Here is a 25,683-nt window from a genome sequence, read left to right as displayed (position 1 = left end):
GTGTCTGTCTTGTCAGATGGTTGACAAGTCCAGTTTACTCATAATTATAATGAAGAGCACCTCTTCTTTATCTTCTTACTGTTCTGCTTTGCAAAATGACCTGTACAGATCACTCAATGCCCTTTTTGGATTGAGAGGAACAGCAGACTTTCAAAAGGTTATATTTAATCACAAAAACACTATTAAATGAATGTTTATGATAGTTTCAAGTGTTGAATTATTTTTCTTATGTATTCAAAATCAGTTATTTATAAAGATTGGCAACTTGGAATTTTATGGTAGGCTGTTTGCCTATATGCTTGTATTTGTAGGTGTACACACACACACACACCCACCTGTATTTTTTTATTTTTCCAGTTTTAACATATAATTGACATACAACATTGCATAAATTTAAGGTGCACGATGTAGTGATTTGATAAATTTATTGCAAAATGATCACCACCATAATTTCAGTTAATATCCATCACCCAACATAGCTACAAATATTTTTATCTTGTGCTGAGAACTTTTTCTACTCTCTTAGCAACTTTCAAATATACAATACAGTATTATTAACCATGATCACCATGCTGTATATTACATCCCTGTGACTTACTCATTTTATAACTGTAAGTTTGTACCTTTTGATCACCTTCACCCATTTTGCCACCTCCACCCCTGCCTCTGGTAACCACCAATTTATTCTGTTTGTATGAGTTAGAGTTTGTTTTTGTTTGTTTGTTTGTTTGTATAGATTATATATAAATAAGATCATATGGCATTTGTCTTTCTCTGACTTACTTCACTTAGTATAATACCCTCAAGTTTCCACCCATGTTGTTGCAAATAGCAGGATTTCCTTCTTTTATATGGTTGAGTAATATTCATATATATGTCTCACACTTTCTGTATCCATTTATCCATTAATGAACACTTAGGTTGCTTCTGTCTCTTGGCTGTTGGAAATATGCTGCTATGAACATGGCAGGGCAGATATCTCTTCAACACAGTGCTTTTATTTCCTTCAGATATAAACCCAGAAGTGGAATTTCTAGAACAGATGGTAGTTCTATTTTTAATTCTTTGAGGATATTCCATTATATTTTCCATAGTTGTTGCACCAATTTACAATCCCAGCAACAGTGTGTAAGTGTTCGCTTTTATCCACATCGTCACCACAATGTGCAACCTCTTGTCTTGTGATGATAGCTACTCTGAAAGCTGTGAGGTGATAGCACATTGTGGTCTTAATTTCCATTTCCCTAATGATTAGTGATATTGAGCACCTCTTGATGTACCCATTGGCCATTCATATATATATCTTCTTTGGAAAAAAGTCTGTTCGGGTCCTTTGCCCATTTTGAAATTGGATTATTTGAGGTTTTTGCTACAGAGTTGTATAAATTCGTTATATACTTTGGATATTAACCTGTTATCACATATTTGATTTGCAAATTTTTTTTCCATTATAGGCTGTCTTTACATTTTGCTGATTGTTTCTTTTGCTGTGCAGAAATGTTTTAGTTTGATGCAGTCCCACTTGTTCATTTTTTATTTTGTTGCTTGTGCTTTAGGTGTCATATCCAAAAAATCATTGCTAAGACCTCTGCAAGGGGCTTTTTTCCAGTGTTTTCTTCTAGGAGTTTTATGGTTTCAGGTCTTATGTTTAAGACTTTAGTCCATTTTGAGTTACTTCTTGTGAATGGTGTAGGGTTAGGAATCCAGTTTTCTTCTTTTGCATGTGAATATTCAGTTTTCCCAGAAGCATTTATTGAAGAGACTTGTCTTTTCTCCGTTGAGTATCCTTGGCTCCCTTGTCATATATTAGTTGATTGTATGTGTCAGTTTATTTCTGGGCTCTTGATTGTTCCCTTGGTATGTATGTCTGTTTTCTTGCCAGTACCATACTGTTAGGATTACTATAGCTTTATAATATTGCTTGAAATCAGGAAGTGTGATGCCTCCCATTTTGTACTTTTTCTCACAATTGCTTTGGGTATTTGGGGTCTTTTGTGGTTCCATATAAATTTTAGAATTTTTTTGCTTCTGTAAAAAAAAAATGTTATTGGAATTTTGATAGGGATTGCACTGGATCTGTAGATGGCTTTGGGGAAATGGGCATTTTAACAGTATTAATTCTTCTAATCTATAAACATGGGATACCTTTCCATTTATTTATGTCTTCTTCAGTTTCTTTCATCAATGTTTTAAAGTTTTTCAGCATAGTAATCTTCCATCTCCTTGGTTAAATTTACTCCTAAGTATTGTATTGTTTTTGATTCTATTGTAAATGGATCATGTTCTTTATTTCTTTTTCAGCTACTTCATTGTTAGTGCATAGAAACACTACTGATTTTTGTATGTTAATTTTATATCCTGCAACTTCTCTGAAGTTGTTGATTAGGTCTGCCTTTTTGTTTTGTTTTTTTTGGCAGGGGGTGGATAGAATCGTTAAGATTTTCTCTATATTAAATCATGTTATCTTCAAATAGAGAGAGTTTTACTTCTTCCTTTCTGGTTCTGATGCCTTCTATTTCTTTTTCTTGCCCAGTTGCCCTGGCTAGGACTTCCAGTACTATGTTAAATATGGGTGGTGACAGTAGGCACCCTTGTCTTGTTCCTGACCATAGAGGAAATGTTTTCAATCTTTCACCATTGAGTGTAATATTACCTGTAGGCTTGTCATATATGGTCTTATGTTGAGGAACATTCACTCTAGTTTTTTTTTTTTTTTTTTTTTTCAGTCATGAATGTTGAATTTTATCAAATGCTGTTTCTGCATCTGTTGGGATGATAATACGATTTTTATTTTTCATTCAGTTAATGTGATGTGTCACATTTATTAAACCATCCTTGCATTTCAAGGATGAGTGAGTCCCACTTGATCATGGTGTATGATCCTTTTAATGTGCTCTTGAATTTGGTTTCCTAGTATTTCGTTGAGTTTTTGCATCTATATTCATCAGGGATATTGGCCTATAGTTTTCTTTTCTTATATCCTTATCTGACTTTGGAATCAGGATAATGCTGGCCTCATTTGGGAGTGTTCCACCTCTTCTATTCTCTGGAAAAGTTTGAGAAGAGTTGATGTTAATTTTTATTTAACTGTTTATTAAAATGCACCAGTGAAACCAGCCATCTGATCCTGGGCTTTTCTTTACTGGGAGGTTTTTGATTGTTGATTCAATTTCTTACTCATTACTGGTCTTCAGATTTTCTATTTCTTCATGATTCAATCTTGGTAGTTTGGTCCTTTCTGAGAATAATCCATTTATTCTAGGGTGTCTAAGTTTGGTGTATAGTTGTTCATAGTAATTTCTTATGTTCCTTTGTATTTCTGTGTTATCAATTATAATGTTGTCACTTTTATTTTTATTTATTTGAGCCCTCTTTTTTCTTTTGGTTAGTCTAGCTAAAAGTTTGTCAGTTTTGTTTATCTTTTCAAAGAACCAACTCTCAAGTTTTATAAATCTTTTCTATTGTTATCCAGTTATCTAATTTATTTCTACTGATCTTATTTCCTTCCTTCTGCTTTTTATTTGGGGGGGGGTAGTTAATTAGATTTATTTATTTTTAATGGAGGTACTGGGGATTAAACCCAGGACTTCATGCATGCTAGGCATGCACTCTACCACTGAGCTATACCTTCCCCACCTCTTCTTTTTGCTTTGAGTTTAGTTTACACACCTATATTTTAAACTAGAGTAAAATAATTCATTTATGTACGCTAAATCAAAGATGCACAAAATTTTGGAAAATGAAATTGTGAAGACTGTCTGTATTTTCTAGTGCTGTTCTTTCCAGCTTAAACACATTAAAAATTGAGTTCATGTTATTAGTCTCAATTTTCTAACTTTCCATTATTTAAAAAAAAAAAAAGCATTCATTCTTCACCCCACCATTTCCCACCAAAAGAGTCCATTGGAAGTTTAACATTACAAATGGATCTGTGTCTCTGTTTTCTTTTTAACTACATCAAGTCTGAGTTTAAGTCTTGACTCAGCTCCTCAACCCTTCTTCTAGCATGGAAATATACAATTACAGTATGAAATAGCCTACAGTGGCAATTTTTAGGAGTAGAACTCAATTTGTATGCTCAAATTTGACAGCACACTTACTTGGTTATTATAAGGGTATAAATGTAGAACTCAGGAAGATTCTCAGCTTTTCAAATATATTCAGAAAAAGTAAGTCTTAGAAGAAGCATACTAAATTTTTTTAGCTAGTTTTAATCAAGCTGAGTGATTATGCATCAAAGCTTGTAGTAATAATCACAAAGAGCCTTACTTAAAATGACACCTTAACTACTGTCACTTCTGTATCCTTCTGACTTTAAGGTTTTATGTATACCTTTGCTTGACCAACTAGATTTCTTGTTATTTTACGGTTTCTGTAAATTTTCTCAAGCATTCACCTAGAATGCTCTTCTTTCACTGCAACTGAAGAAATTCTAAAAATTTTTAAGGGCCTCTATCAAAATCATCTCCATTTGGATATATGTTCCATAGTTTCCTGTTTGTATGAGCTGGATGGCATTATCTTCTTATAACTCTGTGCCCTCTAGATTAAGCTCCCTGAGTGCACTACAGCCAGTCATCATTGTGTTTCTCGTGGCACCTACCACAGTCCTTAGCTCACAGGCTCAATAAATGATGAAATTGGAAAATAAGTGTCAAAAAGTGTACCATAAAATTTTGCCACGTATACTAACAAATATATAATGCTTTTCTTTTTTAAGCAGAAAATGCCACATGGGACATTTTTGTAAAAATCTAATATTCTTCAGTTAAGTAGCATTTAAACCAAAAAGAATGGGTTCAGTGCCTCTCTATAGTAACATCTTGTGATCACTTGCCAGATCATGAAATCTATGTTCAAGAAAATTAATGAAAGAGCTTTTTAAACTTTGTGACCTTTGACTTATATTTATTACTGAAAAGCTTGGATTCTGATTCAGCACATTATAATTTCAATTATTTAAACATTAAATTAGCTAGTGGGTACTTTGAGTCTTTAAGATTGGTAGCTCTGTGGCAGTCTTCCAAAGCTGGAAATGCCAGAGTGGGTTTTGAAGAAAGATTTAGAGTTTTCAAAGTATTCTGAATAGAGAAACAAAGGAATACAACATTTTCCCAGCATTGCTTCAATAACGCCATTTTAAACACCATCTCAAAGCATTAACTGCAGTTAAGATGAGATCAGCCAGATTTCTTTTTTTTTTTTTTCTTGATTGCAATGATTTCACCATCTCTTCATGCTGCCCTTTGCCACAAAAAGACCGTTTAAACATGAGAAAGAGTTTGCCTTGAATTGTAGGAAACTAAAAGGGGACCAGGATGCCAACTCAATTCTAGGATTCTAACCCATAACCTCTTTCAGCAGAGCAGTGTTGAATTTTTATGCAGGACCATAAGTGGGGGGCCTGAGGAACATTTTAACTGTAAGTCAATGCCTTTGAATAGAAAAATCTGACAGTTCAGAGTGTGTTTTCTCTATATGTGACTAAAATAATTTTTTTGTTAGGAGACTAACCACCATTTCTTTCTACCCATTGTTCTCCCCTCAAATAAAATTAATTTTGCTTCAGACTATTTTATGATCCTTATTGCTACCTGTGGGTTTAGCAGACAGTATAAAACATTTCCACACTGTGAATACTAGAGTTAGTGGGACTTGGAGTTTTCGTTAGAGTTTCTGGGGGAGATGGAAAAAGACAAGTTGAGTAGAAATCAATGTTTAAAGCCAAAGACTAAAACAAATGAATGTTTCAAATGTGTTTATTTCTCTATAACTCTTTGCAGCAGGTGGGGGTGGCGTAGAGTTCAAAGGAAATACTGTTTTGAATTTCTAACAGAGTCCTTTCATGGAAATGTTGTTGCTTCTGCTTACTACAGTTCTGTAACCTTTATGAGTTAATCTGAGAAGTTCTTTTTCTTCATTCTAATTCAGTGTGTTGTGGGGAGGGTATAGCTCAAGTGGTAGAGCACATGCTTAGCATGCACTAGGTCCTGGGTTCAATACCCAGGACCTCCATTAAAAACAAAATTTAAATAAATAAAACTTAATTACCTCCTCCTCTCCCTCACCAAAAGAACCCTAGAAAACTAATTCAGTGTGTATTTTAATTGGTAGACTTATTTTATGGTACCATATTTATAAGATGATAATTAAAACCAGAGTGTTTATAACCACCGAACGATGGAAAGGAAAGGGAACAAGGGAAAGCCACAATGTTTAGAGAGTTGGTGACATTTTAAACACACATGGCTTCTGATTTATATTGCATATATCATATTCAAATATAATTGAAGTGTAAACATAATAATTTGATACAAGTTAAGACAGAAAATGTATACTATCAGATTTTTTTCTCTAGAAAATTCTATTCCATGAAAATGCCATGAACTTGGCTTATTCACTAATTTGTTAATTTGAAATTATTTTCAGATAAAAAGCTAATTCTTCTTTTAGTGGATTTAATTATGGTCATGATAACAGATTTGGCTGTGTTTCTTGGTCAAATCATTATCCAAATCAACCTTTAATGCATCCTTTGGTGTGACATGTAAATTTGTGATCTCCCCTAAATAATGCTATGGTTATATGGAAATTACTTTGTAGATAATTAGGTGTTATTTTGAATTCAAATGGTATTTTTAGTACAGACATAGTATCAGTGAAGAAAGTTTAGTCATCCTTGCTCCTTAGAAGAATTTGCTTGCATAGTGACTGTACTCATAAGGACCAATCCAGAGTTTCTCTTCCTGGGACGGTATATGGAGTGCTTTTATAAACATAAGGAGTGCCAGACCTGCTTCTCTGCCCTGAGCTGACCTCCCCCATCTAGCCACACTTTGGCTCAGAGGTTGACAGGTCTGTGTTTCATATCTACATCTGCCTTGTATCAGCTATGCCAAGCTACTTTACTCTTTTAGTTTCTATTTACTTATTGGTAAAATGAGGTGAAAAGTATACTTTTCAGACCAAAAATAGTCTTCTTGATGCCTTTTTTCAGTGAGACCCAGTAGATATTTATCATTGCCAATTTTATTATCTGTAGTCTGAAGGGCAGGTAATTAGGTTTCTTCATTGATTTCCGCTTGGAGGAGGTACCGGGGAATGAACTGGGACTTCTTGTGTGCTGAGCATGTGCTCTACCAGTTGAGCTATACCCTTCCCCCTATCACTGCTAATTTTAGAAAATCGTATTTTAGACCTCAAAAAGAACGTAGACGTAATCATGTTCATTTCCCTCAGATTATAATTGAGTTTTTTTTTTAAATTGTGATGTGTGAAGTTTGTGACTTGCTCAAAAATCTATACCCAGGACCAGCTCTGAATAGCTGTTCTTATATACATATGTCTTACCTAGCCAGTGTAGTAACTAAAATCCCTAAAGGCAGAGACCATGTTAAATACTACCTCTGGATCCCTTAGATTGTGTTTCCAGAAGTAAGAACTTGTTTTGAGGGAAAAAAAAATTTCACAGTCTTTTTATTTCTACTTTGGTATCATTTAAAATGTATACTATAATTTTGGGCAATATAAAGTATTTATCAGATCTTCTAACAAAACACAAAAGATAAAGAAGATGAGAGTAACCTTCATAATATATGAGAACATGTTTCTGATGAACACATGGTTATATAATGTTCTTTTAAAATATCTACATAGTTGACTTTTTTCATTTTCCTAATGTTTTACTCAGTAGAAAATCTCTTTTCCTTTTTTTTCTTCTGGTGGACAGAAATTATTTTATTTACATTATGAAATAATATTGGCAGTATTCTTTAGGACTGGCACATATTGAAGTATCTTAACTTGGTAACCTATTGATGGGTAATGGGTTTAATGGCATCTCCATTATTAATCTTTACATAGAATATTCATTTTACCCTCAAGAATAACTGTAACAACCTACAAGTTAACTGAACCACAGTAATCACTAGTTGTTTCAAGATGGGAAGAAAAAAAAAATGACTAGGTTGTCATGGTAACTGTAGCAGATTAGGACTAGATTGCTATGAAGATGGAGCTGTTCAAGGTTGTATAAAACTTCTCAGAAACACAGATGGCATGACTTCTGAGGCAGTGGTAGGAACAAAACACCTTTGAGAGGGAGCAGATTTCATGAATACAATACAAAGTATAAATGCCAAAATGCCTGTGTTCCAAGTATCCCTAGTATGGAGTTGTCTATAAAATGTTAGTTTTTTTTTTTTTTTAATCTTTTTTTCTTTTTCTTTTTTTTTTAACAGAGGTACTAGGGATTAAACCCAGGACCTCGTGCATGCTAAGCATGCGCTCCACCACTGAGCTATTACCACAACCACCTCCCCCTGCCCTTCCAGGGTATGTTATTAATTTGTTTCACAATAATACTTTAAAGCCCCCTGGGTATGTGACACATTAGGTAACTCTAATATAGTTATTTTCTACATCTTGGTAGTTTTTTTTTTCCCTTTTTCCATTCTTGATTTTAGGGCTCCAGATGTGTGACAGTGTATCCAATAATACAGTTTCACACATTGATTAATTAGGATCATCTTGGTGAGCTGGATGTTGATTACATAATTTGGTTCCAAGACTGTGTTCAGGTCTATTTCAATAAGACTTACTCTGACTAAAGTATTTAATAAGGCAACCTGCAAATCTTCCCTGGTACTTTTGATCCTCACCCCTGCCTTGTAAGTCCTTTAACACTCAACATCTTCTTATTATACCATGCAGTTTATTCCTTATTATGTTTATTGCCTCTTTCTCCAGTAGAGTATCAGGTCCAAGAGGGCAGGGCCGTTTGTTTCTTTTGCTCAGTGCTGTACTGCTGTTGGCTATGACGGTGCCTAGCAGGTAGGCATAGGATGTGCTCAAATAAATGTTTGTTAAATAAAAGAATGAATACATCGACATTTTATTTTTATGACTCTGCCTCTGTCACTATATAAAAACATTGCATGATTATGAGCCCTGTCAGAAATTACATAAAGTTCTTTTATATTACCAGAAACTGCTTTGTCGGATTTATGCAACAGTTTTATTGGAAAAATCATACTTCAAGGCATAAAAATGAAGCCATTTCCCCCTATAATTTACCTGTAAATATACTATGATATTGCCCCCACACACACACCCCACTATCCTATGGTGTTGTCTTGATTAGGCTCCATACTTTTATAGCATCTTCTGGTTATTAGAATAATTTTATTCCAGTCTTTGAAACTCAGTCCTAGTCATCTTAAAACTCCCAAGTCAAGCCTGAGTCAGGGGTCTTCTTACCCAGCACAGCCTTAACCTCTGGCTCCAACATTTGGAGTTGAGAGTCTCACTCTGAATCTCTCTGCCCCTGCCCTCTCTCTTTTAAACACTAGCCACTAGGAGGTTGGGCAGGGCTAAGGAAGGATGAAAAATGCTTAGGGTTCCCCATTTGCCTGAACAAAGCAGCAGGACCTTGGATGTTGCTATTTTGGTGGTTGACATTGACTAGCCATTGGATGCCCTCTATGGGGCAAGCATCCAAATACTGGCTCTCTCTCGGCACACGTGCGTTCTTCGGAGGGACCCCAGGGGCTCTTACTGCACGGCTCCCTGCCCAGGAAGTCTGCCTTCTCTTCATCTCTCCTACCTCAGCTTTGCCTGCAGAGAGCCCAGCCTACAGCCTCCCCCTGCTGGGGCGTGTTTGTTCACTGGACAGATTCTCAGATAGGGTATCAGCGAGATCAAGCCCAAACAACTAGTTTCTAGAATACATCTTGTTAATCAGAAATGTCAAGCACTGGCTAGAGTGTATTCAAGTAAATGTGTCCTAGTAAGAATAACTAGCTCATAATTAGCCATTTTAATGATGAGAGTGGACTGAAACTGAAAACCCTGAATAGCTTTTATGATTTATGAGAAGCAAATAATGCTTGTGACAAATTACATTCCTAATTATATTCGATGATCTTTCCCCTCAGCACATATTAGTTTGCTGAAAGTCAGAGACCTGGAATAAGCCCAAATTTGAGAAACAATCTCAGGATGAACAGATAGATATGTGGCTAATTGAGAACTGACAGAAGATGATGCCCGCCTTCCCAGTTGGGAAACTCGTTGACTAGAGTTGCAGGCTGTAAGCAGTTTCATTTCTAAACTGTCCATTGTTTCCATGTCTTCCACGGAGAATTCTGTCTGTAAGCCTCCTCCCTAACCTTCAGTGACATTCCACCTGACTCTCCTCCCTCAAATAATCTATTTGTTATTAAATGTTGTCTATGCTGTTCTTTTAAGATAAGAAACACATTTTAAAACTTCATACGTTGGAATTACGTAGTTTCTACTGAGGATTGTGAAAAACTGGATGAGGCCTCCCCAGGAAGCATGTTCACACCACAGGAGCAACGCAAGTGCTTGTCACGTGCGTGCAGCTGCTTGTGTAATTAATGCACTGCTGGGAACGCAGGCTCTTCCTCCCAGATTCTGACACACTCATGTGTTTACTGGCTTTTTTTCTGGGATATGTGAAGTACGCCTTCACAGATCTCTTAATATTAAGATTCAAAGTTCTTATAAGAGTAGAAATAGAAAAGTCAGTTTCACAGTAAAAATACTGATTCACCTTATGTTCTCCATGTTTAATGCAAATATAAAACATTATGTTCCAAGCTTAACATGTAGTTTGGATACACAAATTTTTCTGTTGAAATTATGTTTTGGATTGATTGACTTTTCCCTTAATATTTTACCATTACTATAAATGAAAAATTTTTTTTAATTTAGTAAGTTATGCCCTTTAAAGAACACTTTGCTTGTTTCCAGAGAGGGACTTAACAGCTGTACTAATATTATATATTAAGAAAGAAAGTCAAACCAAGTGGAAGGAGTTTGATAGACGTAGAAGATAGGGATTGAAACCAACATTTTGGTCAGAATTTTAGAGCACTGTCCACAGGAACATTCACTAGACAAAACTGGGGCCCACTGTCCTGCACATATTTTGAAATAAACGTGTAGTTGACACACATTATGTCCCATTTTGGTAGGAAGAATCTAAAATTTTGGAGAATAGTGCCATCTATGCAGGCAGTGTAGTCAAATACATCGTCTTTACTCAATGTCTTCCATGTCAGGAACTAATTAATTCCTAACACCTGAATGACCAATAGGTGCAGAGCCTGTGGGTGGAGGTGATAGAGGCATATACAGTCATCTCCTAAGGCTGATGCTGAAACTCATGGGCTTGACTCGATGCAGTCCCTGCAGGTAACTGGTCTTAAGAATTTACCCCAGTAATTTGCATAAATTAATAAACAGGATTCATCTGACAAGAGTAGCATATTTTATATACTTTTAATATGAAGTCAAAGGTATTTTTATAGGGAAAAAAGTTTTGTCTTATTGTATGGCAGCTAAACAGATCTATAAATTGAGTCTCTTGTCTTCTTGAAAATAGCTGACATGAGATTTAAATGATGTGTGTGTTTTTTTCCTCTTACAGCAGTAAAAGACACACCACCAACAAAATCAATAAGCCAAAATCTAGAAGCAAAAACAAAAACCCTTTTCACACATTTTGAGCATCCTCTACAGCTTTATGTGGTGAGAGGTGCAGCCACCATTCTTGAGTGATTCAAAAAGAGTCAAATGGTGTTGAGCTAAATTACAACCCTAAATGCATATTGGTGAAATGAGATGCCGAACCATTTGCACACTAATGTGCTATTTTTAAGTCATGCATCATAGCATCTTCAAAGAGGCCTGTCATAATTATGATGGATTAGACTGCAGAGTCAGTCCTGGATGCAGTAATTGTTTCACAGATGCTGCTGATGTGACTTGAATTCATAATAAATTATTGTCAGAGAGTCGTGAGAAGGAGCAAAATCAAATACCAAAGTAAAAACTGCTGAGGCTAAAGCCTGCTTTGGCCTTAAGAAACCACAATGCTGGCGACAAGTCAGAAGGCTAGTGTTTTCAACCAAGATAAACATGCTTCATTAATGTGTACCTCTGACACAGCTGAAGGTTGACATACTTGGCATTTTTACTCAAAGTTCTCAATCCCTATCTCAGTATCTTTCTCTCTTTCTCCTTCACAGCTTATGAAAAATTATTCTGGAGCATTAGCCGAAATCATAGAGTGGCCGTAACAGCTTCTTTATATTCCTATTACCTGATTATAATTTGACCTTTAGAATTTCTTAAAAAAAAAAAAGTGACATTTATAGCAGATAAAACTACTCTTTTTGGTTTCTTAGAAGACCGTACTTCATGGGGTATATTAGAATATTAGAATAAAGGGATAAACCTAAATCATATGACTAGTAAGATCTAAATTATGACATTTTAAATTGTTATTTAATTAACACCCGCCATTTAGGTAAATAATTTCTAAAACTGCCTCTTTTTAAAAAATGCCAAAGCTGGTTTTAGAATGAGTGGTATATTTTGTCCATTCTTGTTTCATTTCTTTTTTTCTTATAGTTGATTTACAATGTTGTATTAGTTTCTGGTGTACAGCAGTGATTCAGTTATATAAACCATAATGGAAAAGAGTATATACATATATACATATTATTTTCCATTATGCTTCATTACAGGATATTAAATATAGTTCCCTGTGCTATATGGTAGGACCTTGTTGTTTATCTATTTTATATATATAGTAGTTTGTATCTGCTAATCCCAAACTCCTAATTTATCTCTCCTGCCCCCTTTCCCCTTTAGTAACCATTATTTTTCTATGTCTGTGATTTTGTTTCTGTTTCATAAATAAGTTCATTTGTATCATATTTTAGATTCCACATATAAGTGATATCACATGGTATTTGTCCTTCTCTTTTTGACTTCACTTAGTATGATAATTTCTAGGTCCATCCATGTTGCTGCAAATGGCATTATTTCATTCTTTTTAATGGCTGAGTAGTATTCCAGGATATATATTATCTATATATATATATATAACATTACATATACACACACACACACCCCCCACAACTTCTTTACCTAGTCATCTGTTGATGGGTGTTTAGGTTGCTTCCATGTTATTTTGTTCATTCTTAAAGTTTAAGTCACTTTGCTGGCTTTTTTGGTAAACCTATAAACATGGTGTACCACATAATCAAAAACTGCATGTGTGTACAATTTAAATAATGAGCTACTTATTATATTTTTATTAGCAAAGATAACTGTTAAAGCAGCTAAATATATGCTATGTCTTTTCCTAAGAATTCAATAACCAGAGGAGTTTCCACAAGTCATTTGTTGAATATTATTAGTTTTTAAAAAATGCACTCCATTCAGTTTTTTTGTACGGTCTCCTCTGTACTTGGTAACTACTGATACATATTCTACTTAGGACACTAGTTCTTCTGCCTCAATGATGTTGATAGATGTTTTTGGTGAACATTCGTTGTCATCCTTTTAAAACTAACTTTGATTTAGTGGGACATGTATGTCTTTCTTATTATTGCAAGAGGGAATGAAGTTAAATTTCACAAGGGAAATTTGGGTTGATGGCATGCAGACCCTGACAGCTGCTAGTGCTTCTCCCCTGCCCTGTACTCCTGTGGCACTTGAACAGTCACACTGTCTCACCATAACCACAGTCCAGGGCACTGCAGGACCTCTGCATCTTTGTGCTTGTGCCACTTCAGAGCCCTTGCACTGAGTAGGGCTTCAACTGATGCCTGACTGACACAAATGAACTAATGCACATTGAATTCCAGTTCTCTCAGTTGACATTACTGGGGGAAATTTATAAATTGTTCTCAGATGTTTTAGAGAAAAATCACCAGCATCCCAGCATTAATTAAAAAGGTAATCTAGAAAGGTAGCAAAGAAGGGATTAGAATAACTCTGTGGCAACTTCAGATTCCACGTACTAAATGTTTACATCTTTTACATTCCATTCTAATCCACACAAAGAAATGATACCTTAGTGAAATACATGCACAATACCGTTAATCATGCAAATGATTACAGACCTACAGATATGTAACTAGAATATTTTTTTTTCATCCTAAGTCCCCCAAAAACTAAAATGTTGGCAAAGTGTGAATTTATTAACAGAACCAACTCCCTGAATTATGCATTTTTCTTAATATTATGTGGCAGGAAGAGCTTCTATGAAACTGCCAGGCTAGCCCTGGTGGGAGCAATTATTTTGATGCCTAACTTGAAAAAAAATTTGCTCAGTTTTTACATCTGTAAAATGAGAGAGTGGAACTAGATTCCTTCTTATGCTCTGAAATGTTTTGTACATTGTTAGGACCACCATCATCACATAATACCATTCATTTTGAGTAAGTAATTTTTAAATTTCTTGGCCTTCCAAAAGTTTTAAATGCTGTTCAGTAATCCTTTGAGGAAGAGCTCTCTGTCCATTGCTATTCTGGAAGTAAGGAAGACTACCCAAATCATATGGCATGCATTTGATCTAAGGGAACATTCATTCTATTTCTACCCCCCCTCAAAAAAAAGATAACATGATTTGTTAATATTTTGGTAGCTCTAACAGTAGTATGCTTAGAACCAGCTTATAAGAGTTAGCAAGAACAGATTGTGAAATTTTCAGAATTTTGTGAGCTGGAGTTTGATAGCTTGAAATCGGCCATCACCCATAGGAACATCTTTTAAGGAATATATTAAAAGCTCGCTATTCATTTTTAGATTGTAACTAATGCTGTAACATGAAGTGTTGACATCATGAAGAACATCACAGGGGAAGCATACACAGTCATTCTTTCCAGGTTTACCAAAGGCTCTTCTGCCTTATGCTCTTGCATATAAATTTCATAACAGTTTTAAGAAAAAATTAGTGCCTTAATTTTGACTGACCAGTGTCCTCATAGGTGAGTCATTGTCCCTACTGTAAAAAGTGAGTCTTGTTCTAAAATGAAAATTCTCTCTCCTGCTTTTTATAGGCTCAATTTTATTTGGCATAAACTGTATTATAATTTTATTTGGCATAAATTACCATATACAAACTTCCAAAAGCTGGCATTACTTTAAAAAGCATTTAAATATTCAGCTTCACAAGGGAAAAGTATCCTGACTAGTACTGTACATCATATTAATTATATGTTCTCTAGTGTAGGAAAAAATAAAGGATATTTAATTTCAATATCAAAAAATCAATTATGAGAATTCAAAATATTTCTGTTATCAGTCACTTAGAAGAGCAGGTATGAATGAATAAAAAATTTTATTTCTGTTCTTAGTCACTCAGAAGCAAAGGGAATGCCACACAAAAATATCTCTAAGGCAAAAATTTACATTCATTCCAGAAAACACTTAGTTTAACTTTGGAAAAATTTCCCCCTTTCCCCTAAATTTGTTAATAATAATAACAACAACAACAATAACAATAATAACAGCAGCAGCAGCAGCAGCAACAACCACCACCTACTAACTCTTTTTTCACTGATTAGCTGGTAGATATCTACAAAAAATTATCTTGGAAGATTTTCTTGCCTAATACATAGATTACTGACTTTTGTAAGCTTGAAAAAACTTTGTATATTTATATACACTGTGCAAATTACAGCATGAAAGCTTTGCCAGTATTTTTATAATAGTCAAAATGAACAGGTCTCATTTTTTTCTGTTTTTATTAAAAATAAATAATGCTTTCCAATGGAAGTATAAAAGCACTGGGTGATTGTGAGAGTGCTGTTCCAAGTGGGTTACTGGATTGTGTAATACTCTGGGATACAGGTGCAAAGTGTGGTCTAGGACATATTGAAGTCAAAGAAAATATTTCTTTTTTTTTCTTCCTGTCAAGTGGTACTTTATTGGTTTAAATTTTCTCAGTCAGATTCATAGACTAATAACAAATAATCATCAAATAACGAATTATCTTCATCCTAAAATGGAAAGACAATATACCCTTTTCCTGTCCTCCCTTAAAAGGTTAACCATTTAACTAACTCTTCACATCTGATGGTTGTACTCAGTAAAGGACTTGCTGTCATGGGCAGAATAATTCTAACAATAATATTAAATTAGTGTTTAAAAATGTCTGTTGTGTTTAAAGTTCCATATTGAAATAAATTTTATTCTAAGTCAACTTCATTTCTTCTTAGAAGCTAATATTATGCTCATAAAAGATACGCAAACTTCATCCATTGTAATTCTGCCCTTGACACTTTAAAGAATGTCCAAATTATGTGGTATGGACCATAACAGAGAATAATATATTACATATATAATAAATATAAATATGTATTTATAGATAAAGGTATTATCTAAAAATTAAGTAGGACAATATACAGTGTATAAAGAACCTGCAAGTTTATATAACATAAGTGTACATGTGTGCATGTAAATACATTTTGTTTGGTACAGTGGAAATTGATTTAGTTACTGAAAGAAAGAATTTTTGGTTGTAGTGTTTGGAAAGCTAATTGACCTCGTCTATGAAGGATTTTCCTAGGCTTATGTCTATGCTTCTTACCTTTTGAAAAGTGGTGGTGCCCCTGATTTTGGAGAAACCCCTTACATCAAAGACTACAAATCAATTCTCATGATCCTGGAAACAAAAGTTTTTAAATTAAAGGCTACTGATGATTAAGAGTATTAGTTTAGCTCCAAGCTACCCAATAGAAGTACACCATAAGCCACGTGTAAAATTTTTAATTTTCCAGTACTCACGTTAAAACAAGTAAAAAAAATTTTTTTAATAATGTATTTTACTTAACCAAAATCATATTGTTTCAGCATGTAATACGTATTTTAAGAAACTGAGTTATTTTCTTTTTTTGTGCACACTAAGACCTTTGAAATCCAGTGTGTATTTATACTTACAGAACATCTCAATTCGTACTAACCACATTTCAAAGGCTCAGGAGCCATTGGTGACCAGTGGCTTGCATGTCTAGGCCATTTCTTAGCATTTCAAAGGAAGTAGGTTTACAGAAATAAAGATGTCACTTTGTTCTGTTGTTTTTCTTTGTCCAATAGGAATTATGACCTTTTGATTTAGGTTTTATTTATTAATTAATATACATGCTTAAAAGTTACAAAACGACACATTTAAAAGCAGTCTTCCTCCCAGTGCTGTTTTCCAGCCTCTCCACTCCTTCTCCTGGAGGCAAAGTATTATCACCAGTTTCAGTGTATATTCTCCCAGAGCTGCTTTTCTTTAGTTTGGTAAATGTACAGGCTGTGGCATCCTTACACATACTGTTCTGCAGCTTGTTTGACTTCATTTAATTACCTGGAAATACTTTATATGAAAATGTAGGTTGTTTCCAAACTTTTGCTATTGCAAAGTATTGTGCATACATTCTTTAACACATATATATGGGCATATTTGTAAAATAAGTTCTTAAAACTGAAGAATCAAAGAAGTTTCTGTGAAATTCTACGATATTGCTAAATTGTCCTCCATGGTATTTGTATTACTTTTGACTCCTGAGAACCATGCAAAGCATGTCTGTTTCCCCACATGCTTGCCAACATAGTGTATTATCAAAATTTTTCTTCTTTGCCAATTTGGGGAAAGAACTGTATCTCGTTGCAGTTTTAATTTCCATTTCTTTTTACAAGTAATAATGGACATCTTAAAAATATTTCAGAGCCATTTGCATTTCATTTTCTGTGAACTGTCCACATCCTTTGCTCATTATTTTTTTCTTCAGTGGTTGGTCTTTATCCTGTCAGTTTGTATGGGTCCTATATATTACATTTTATGTACTTCTAACTTTGCTTATTGGTTTATTTTCGCATGCATAAATTTTACTGAACTTTATCATCTTTTATGGCTTCTAGATTTTTTTGTCACAAAGAACTTACCCAGTCATTAGATAATTATTTTTTAAGCTTTCTCAGGTTGCTTTTAATTTTCTTAGGGTTTTGTTTTCCACATTCAGATGTTAAATCCATCTAGAATACATTTTGGTGTCAGATATAAGGGACAGGTCCAACTTTATTATTTTTCTCAGAAAACTGTCCAGTCATTCTAATGTATTTATTTGAAATGCCGTTGTTACCTTGCACCGTATTTCTATGCATGTTTAAATCTATTTCTGGACATTCTATTCTATTCCATTGGTCTTGTAAATACTGTATTATCTGTTGATGTGTAAGTACAAGCTGCTTTAAGTACAGTAGAGCTTTTGTTGCCTTTTAATAGCTTTTAATTTGGTCAGTGCCCTTCCCAGGCCACATTACGATTCTCTTCCAGATTATTCCTGGGTACCCAGTTTGCTTATTTTTTCACATGAACTTTAGAGACAGCTTCTTTAGTTCCTCAGAACATTCTGCTAGTATCTTTATGAGAGTACATTAAATGAATAGATTAATTTGACAGCTACCCAGGAACATATACCTTTCCACTTGTTTTGTTTTTATGTTTGTGTAACCCTCAGTATTGTTTTAGAGTTTTATTCAAATAGGTCTTTCACATTTCTTTTTAAGTTTATTCGTAATGTTTTAAAAACATTTTTTTCTATTATAGTATTTTATTCCACCAGAGCTTCTGACTGGTTGTTGCTTTTATATACCAAGGCTATTGATTTTTTTCTTCAGCTACTTTACTGAATTCTCATCAACTGTAACAACTTTTCAGCTGATTCTCTTGGTTGACCAGTATACAGTCTTATTATCTGCAAATGATAACTTCAGTGTTGCTTCCCAATGTTTATTTTCTCCTCTGTTTCATTTTTCTTAGTAAGCAATGGCTATTTTAATAGAGCTTTTTTATAGTCCAAAGGGAAAATAATTTTGATTTTTTTTTCCACTTACACCCTAGAATAAATTTAATGAGAAAACCTCGGGGAAAATAAAGCATGGTTGTATCATAAATGGGGCAGAATTGATTTTCTATAATACATTATTTTGGGGTTTTAGTGCCCATTTCTTCCTGCTTTCCCTAGCATTTGGGCTTTGAAGTCTCCATTGGTATTGGTCTCAAAAATGTTTGAATAAATGAAGAAGAAATGATCTGATCACAAGATGAGCAAATTTTTATCAATCTAGTGAAGCTGGATGCTCACTCTATACCAAGTACAGAAATAAACAGAGTAGGATATTTTTAAGGAGTTCACAGTCCTGTTAGAGTAAACAAAATATAACTGAGTGTGATATGTTGAGCTGCAGATCATATACAAGATATAGAAGCAGCATAGGAATAGAAGTGATTAATTCTCTTGGAAAAATCAAAGAAGGAATCCTAGGGGAGGTGATGCCTGAGACAGTTTTAGCTGAACACAGGAGTCACTGAGCAAGTAAGGAGACCAAAAAGGCATTCTGGGCAGATAAAACAACAGTGTGGAGGTCTGACACAGCTTACCACACTTGAGAATTTATAAGCTGTTGTTATAATTGGAGTATAAACTGTGAGAAGAAGTAGGAGAACAGAAAAATAGAAACCTATACGTGAAAAACCATTCATTATTAGTCAGGAATTCTCAAAAGAAGTGGGCAGGAAGTGCCTGGAGAGGAGGACAGAATCACTCAGAAAGGGCACTTTGTGAACCACGCTTTCATCCCTTCCCCATCCTCTGGAATGTCAGCACTACTGGGAGCTTGCCGTGTCTTTCAGGTGTGTTTGGGTAAAGAGTTTGAGAACTACTGATGCAGGCAATATGGCGTCAGTAAGGTGTTAAGAAGGGTATGACATCAGATTTGCGTTTTAGAACATTCCCTTTGATAACAGTATGAAGGGTCCTTGAAGGACTGGGGAGAGGACAGGTCTGGGCTTGGGAGAAGCCCTTTAAAAAGCTGTTGCAATAGATACTGAAACAAGATCATGTAGATCTGGCTACTAAGTGGCAGTGAAGAAAAGTCAAGAACTATATGGGAAATGGAATTGATCAAGCTTAGCAAGTGATTGGATATGTAAGGTGCTAGAGAAGAAAGAAAGGTGGTAGTCTTTATTGTTCTTAGCATTTTGACAAAGAATTATTTGGGAAGGAAGTCGATACTATTTACTAATATAGTATCAGGTTCCCCCTTTAGCTGGTGATTTTGGTCTTTGTTCTCTGTGACCATGAATATTTGAGAGTTGCTGGGAAGACAAGAGTAATTTCCTGAGTAGCTCCTGGTTGTGTCACTCTGAGACATGGAAATAAGGACCACGGTTTGCTCTGTCTAGGAGCTCCAATATTGTTCATGCCACGATGCTTCTCTAAGGTGTATTATTAGTGTTAGAAACATATCAATGTACTCTGGTTTTTGTTTCCATGCTTTTTAGGATTCATTCAGAGGGCAGCCTTGTGGATGGCCCCGAAGCAAGCCTGATGGAACAGGACAGAACCAACCATGTTGAGGGCAACAGACTAAGTCCATTCCTGATACCATCTCCTTCTCCTGTTTGCCAGACAGAACCTCTGGCTATAAAGCTCCAGAATGGAAGCCCATTAACTGAGAGACCTTATTCAGAAGTAAACGGAGACACCAAGTGGCGGTCTTTCAAAAGTTACTATGGAATACCCCACATGAAGGGGAGCCAGAACAGTCGTGTGAGTCCGGACTTTGTACAAGAAGGTAGAGGGTATTCCAGGTGTTTGCAGAATGGAGGGATAAAACGCACAGTGAGTGAACCGTCTCTCTTTGGGCTCCATCAGAACAAGAAACTGAAACAAGACCAAAAGGCTAATGGAGAAAGAACGAACTTCGGGGAAAGCCAAGAAAGAAATCCAGTCAAAGGCAGCAGTCAACCAAACGTCTCCGATGTGAGTGAGAAGAGAGAATCTGTGAGCTCTGTAGCCCAGGAAGATGAAGTGACAGGTCTCACCAGTTTTCCAACACATAACTGCAGTGGGTCTGAAAATCCAGAGCTTCAGGTTCTGAGTGAGCAGGAGGGGAGAGATGTTAACTACCACGACAAGAACATTGTATTACTTCTTAAAAACACGGCAGTGCTAATGCCTAATGGTGCTACAGTTTCTGCCTCTTCCATGGAAAACACACACGGTGAACTCCTGGAAAAAACACTGTCTCAATATTATCCAGATTGTGTTTCCATTGCGGTGCAGAAAACCACATCTCACATACATGCCATTAACAGTCAGGCTACTAATGAGTTGTCCTGTGAGATCACTCACCCATCGCATACCTCAGGGCAGATCAATTTCCCACAGACCTCGAACTCTGAGCTGCCTCCAGAGCCAGCCGCAGTGGTGACCGAGGCCTGTGATGCTGACAGTGCCAGTAAACCGGCTGCAATGCTGGCTACCTGTCCCTTTCAGAAACCAGAACAGCAAAATGCAGTTTTTGAGATCTGCCCAGCTCCGGCAGAAAATGGTAACATCCCAGGAACCACACAGCTAGCATCTGGTGAAGAATTCTGTTCAGGTTCCAGCAGCAATGTGCAGGCTCCTGGTGGCAGCTCTGAACGGTATTTAAAGCAAAATGAAATAAATGGTGCTTACTTCAAGCAAAGCTCAGTGTTCACTAAGGATTCCTTTTCTGCCACTACCACACCACCACCATCACAACTGCTTCTTTCTCCCCCTCCTCCTCTCCCACAGTTTCCTCAGCTTCCTTCAGAAGGAAAAAGCACTCTGAATGATGGAGTTTTGGAAGAACACCATCACTACCCCAACCAAAGTAACACAACTCTTTTAAGGGCAGTGAAAATAGAGGGTCAGCCTGAGGCACCACCATCCCAGAGTCCTACTCCATCCACACATGTATCCAGCTCCTCTCTGATGCTTCCAGAAAGGCCTCAGAATAATTGTGTTAACAAGAATGACATACGGACTCCAGGGACAATGACTGTTGCATCATGTTCTGAGAAAACAAGACAAGTATCAGAACATCTCAAGCATAACCCACCAGTTCCTGGTAGCAGAGGAGATCCACAGGACCACTGCCAGCCGATGACGGGACACAAAGAGCAAGAGATCCTCAAGGGTCGAGGTGAAGAACAAACACGAGACCCTGTGCTCCCAACACAGTCCTGTCTGAAACCGGGATGGATTGAATTGAAGGTCCCTCGCTATCATCAAGCAGAGTCCCATCCAAAATGTAATGAGACATCCCTGCGGTCAATTCTTCAGTATCAGTCCAACGCCTCCAATCAAATGACCTCCAAACAATACACTGGAAATTCCAACATGCCTGGGGGCCTCCCAGGGCAGGCTTATATCCAGAAAATAATGCAACCAGAGCAGAGGCCACAAAGGTACCAAGTTGAGATGAATCAAGGGCAGTCTCAAGGTACAGTGGACCAGCCTCTCCACTTCCAAAAACCCTCACTCCAGGTGCACTTCTCCAAAACAGACCCTTCACCTGAATCTCACAGGCAGTCACTGTGTGCCCCAAGATTTCATATTCAGCAAAGACTAGAATTCCAAAGTGAGGAACTCATGGCCCCAACATTAAAACAACACTTAAATCAACAGGCTTCAGAGACTGAGCCATTCTCAAACTCACACCTTCTGCATAAGCCTCAGAAGCAGGCAGCACAAACACAACCATCCCAGAAGTCACCCCTCTCTCAAAGCCAGCAACAGCAGCAAACATTACAGATAAAGAATAAAGAACAAATGCCCCAGACTTTTTCACATCCCCAAGGCAACAGTGATCAGCAAAGAGAAGGGTCATTCTTCAGCCAGGTTAAAGTAGAAGACTGCTTTCGTGGTGAAAATCAATATTCGAAATCAAATGAGTTCCAGACTCGTAGTACCCAAATGGGACTGGAGCAAGTACAGAATATGAAGAGTAGAAATTCCCCCTACGGTCAGATCTTGAAATCAAATGCAAGCAAAGTGCAGATTTCTTGTTTGAACAATACACACCTCGTTCCAGAGAATAAAGAACAGGCTATACATTCTGAACTCTTTGCAGGAAACAAGACCCAAAACTTGCATCACATGCAGTATTTTCCAAATAATGTGACCCCAAAGCAAGACATTCTTCACAGGTGCTTTCAAGAACAAGAACAGAAACCTCAGCAAGCTTCAGTTCTACAGGGATACAAAAGTAGAAACCAAGATGTGTCTGCTCAACAAGCTGCACAACTCGGTCAGCAAAGGTACCTGATGCAAACCCAAGCAAATGCGTTCCCTGTGCCCAATCACGCGGGAAGTCACATTCAGACCCCGCCCCAGAAGGACATTCAAAAGCACGCTGCTCTAAGGTGGCACCTCTTGCAGAAGCAAGAACAGCAGCAAATACAGCAACTCCAAACCGAGTCTGGCCACAATCAGATGCACAGGCCAATTAAGGTCGAACCTGGGTCCAAGCCCCAAGCCTGTATGCGCCCTATGTCAGCACAGCCAGAAAACAAAACATGGAAAAAGATGCCAAAGCAAGAGATTCCACCTCCGAGCTGCGATAATGTGCAACAAAAGAGCATCCTTGAGACCATGGAGCAGCATCTGAAGCAATTTCAGGTCAAATCATTATTTGACCATAAGGCTCTTACTCTCAAATCACAGAAGCAAGTAAAAGTTGAAATGTCCGGGCCAGTCACGGTTTTAACTACACAAACCCCTGCTGCAGAACTTGAGAGCCACACCCCAGCTTTAGAGCAGCAAGCAACGCCGTCTTCAGAAAAGACACCAACCAAAAGAACAGCTGGTTCTGTTCTCAATAATTTTTTAGAGTCACCTTCCAAATTACTAGATACTCCAATAAAAAATTTATTGGATACACCTGTCAAGACCCAGTATGATTTCCCATCGTGCAGATGTGTAGGTAAGTGCCAGAAATGTACTGAGACACATGGTGTTTATCCAGAATTAGGGAATTTATCTTCAGATATGGGATTTTTCTTTCTTTTTTAAAATCTTGAGTCTGGCAGCAATTTGTGAAGGCTCATAAAAACCCAAAGCTTACATTTCTTGTCTTTGAGTTACCGATGCTTGTGCTGTGCTAGAGAGAACTTCACTTACATTCAGTTTTTCCAAAAAATTAAAACAATTGTACATGCTCATTTTTCCTCTCCATTCAAATCCTTTAAAATATAAAGGTATCTGTTTTAGACTAATCAATTTATTTAACTCTTTGTGTACCATCTCCTGGAGAGACAGCCAGGCAGTAAAAAAGATCTGTTAAAATGACAAAACTAACTGCCATCTGCAAACAAATGTAAAAGAGAGCTTTTAGTACTTTTTCTAATTCAAGGTCGAATGTATTAGTCATTTTAGAAGATTAATTTCTAGACAGGGGGAGGTTATCATCTTCTGTCTTGGTGAGTCAGGGGAAATTGTAATGCTAAAGTTCTGAATACTCAAAGTTTTGCCTTTTCTCCATTTATGCACTTGAAATATTGTGTAATTTATATTTATTTTGATAAGTTTCTTCTTTTTGATAGAAAATATGGTATTTCCCTTTCTTTTTTTAAACAAGCACCTTTTTGTTAAAATTCAAGATACGTGCTAGGTCTTTTGGAATAGGGCAACTTTTTGCTGATGGGCAGAGATCTACATGAGAAGATCTTAACTATAGCCACTCAGCTTGGATACAGTAGAAGACATTTGTAAAAGCCAGTGTTAAACTCATGTGGCTGATGGTCCACACACTCCGTGGTATTCCTCTTACAACAGGACAGCCCACATTGTAGAGAAGGATGGAGGGAGGGGCCGTACTGCCCCTTTGTGTGTGGCTAATACTGTCGCCTCACTGGGCTAACGTGCCACACACAATATTAGGTAAGTTTCACTCATCTTCACTCCCTTCTGTCACCCTAACCCTTGTTTCCCACCTGTCATCTCTGATAGTTTATAAGAGCTTCTTCCTTTTCTCTGACCCTCTCTCCAGTATTTCTTCTCATTGTAAGTTGTTCTAAAGGACATATAAATATGGGTCTGGATTCAGTGTTCTTACTTTCAAAACAGAGTAATTAAGTGTTGTGGGGAAATAAGCGGGAAAAAAAATATCTTGACAATAAACTGAACAGTATCCTGGGGTGAGACAGGACAGGACATTTTCTTTTTAATCTTTTAACATCCAAATAGCAGGCAGGCATTCTAGTAAGCTATAATTTTTTTCAGTTTAAAAAACTGGATCATAGTTGATATTACATATAATATATTTAATTCCCTCAGTGTTTTTTTTCTGTCTAGTTCCACTTACTTGGTTTAAAATAATTCTTTATCCCGTATCTGAAATAGAATATAATATATTTTTATCCAACAGGCAGCATGTACATATACTTAATTATTTGGCACATTTTTTTAATAGATTAGTCCATTCATTTTAAAGAAAACAAAATGTTTAAAGTCACATTTAGGGCCCTTAATGTGCAGTTGGGGGATAAGCTTTGTGGATGTAGCCTTTATATTTAGTACAATTGAGGTCTAAAATAATAATCTTCTATTATCTCAACAGAGCAAATTATTGAAAAAGATGAAGGTCCTTTTTATACCCATCTAGGAGCAGGTCCTAATGTGGCAGCTATTAGAGAAATCATGGAAGAAAGGTAATTAACGCAAAGGCACAGGGCAGATTAACGTTTATCCTTTTGTATATGTCAGAATTTTTCCAGCTTTCACATACAAAGCAGTAAACAATTGTAAATTGAGTAATTATTAGGAGGCTTAGCTATTCCAGGGTTGCCAACACTACACACTGCAATTCACCAGAGAGTCACAATATTTGACAGGACTAATAGTCTGCGAGCTGGCACAGGCTGCCCACTCTGAGATGGATGCCAGAAAACCCAGGCACAAACAAGAACCAGCCAGCCAGCCTGCCAGGCACAAGGGTGCTGGCGCAGGCTGCAAAGAGAAGCCCTACTCTGGCTTCCCCATCTGATGACAAAGTGTCCAA

General features: G+C 36.5%; 1 protein-coding gene across 4 annotated transcripts in view; it reads left to right on the top strand.

Moving 5' to 3' along the window:
* TET2 (tet methylcytosine dioxygenase 2) overlaps positions 1–25,683 on the top strand; it is a 123,758-nt gene that overhangs the window by 56,731 nt on the left and 41,344 nt on the right. For all 4 annotated transcript variants that reach the window (XM_045515758.2, XM_010953619.3, XM_045515757.2 and 1 more), the window contains exons 3-4: positions 20,156–23,607; positions 25,243–25,333. In XM_045515758.2, coding sequence (XP_045371714.2) covers positions 20,202–23,607; positions 25,243–25,333 — 3,497 coding nt within the window. In that variant the 5' untranslated portion in view covers positions 20,156–20,201. The remainder of the gene's footprint in view (positions 1–20,155; positions 23,608–25,242; positions 25,334–25,683) is intronic.

Source organism: Camelus bactrianus, chromosome 2 (genome assembly GCF_048773025.1).
Source record: "Camelus bactrianus isolate YW-2024 breed Bactrian camel chromosome 2, ASM4877302v1, whole genome shotgun sequence".
Taxonomy (NCBI): Eukaryota; Metazoa; Chordata; class Mammalia; order Artiodactyla; family Camelidae; genus Camelus; species Camelus bactrianus.
This window is presented reverse-complemented; position numbering and strand designations above follow the sequence as displayed.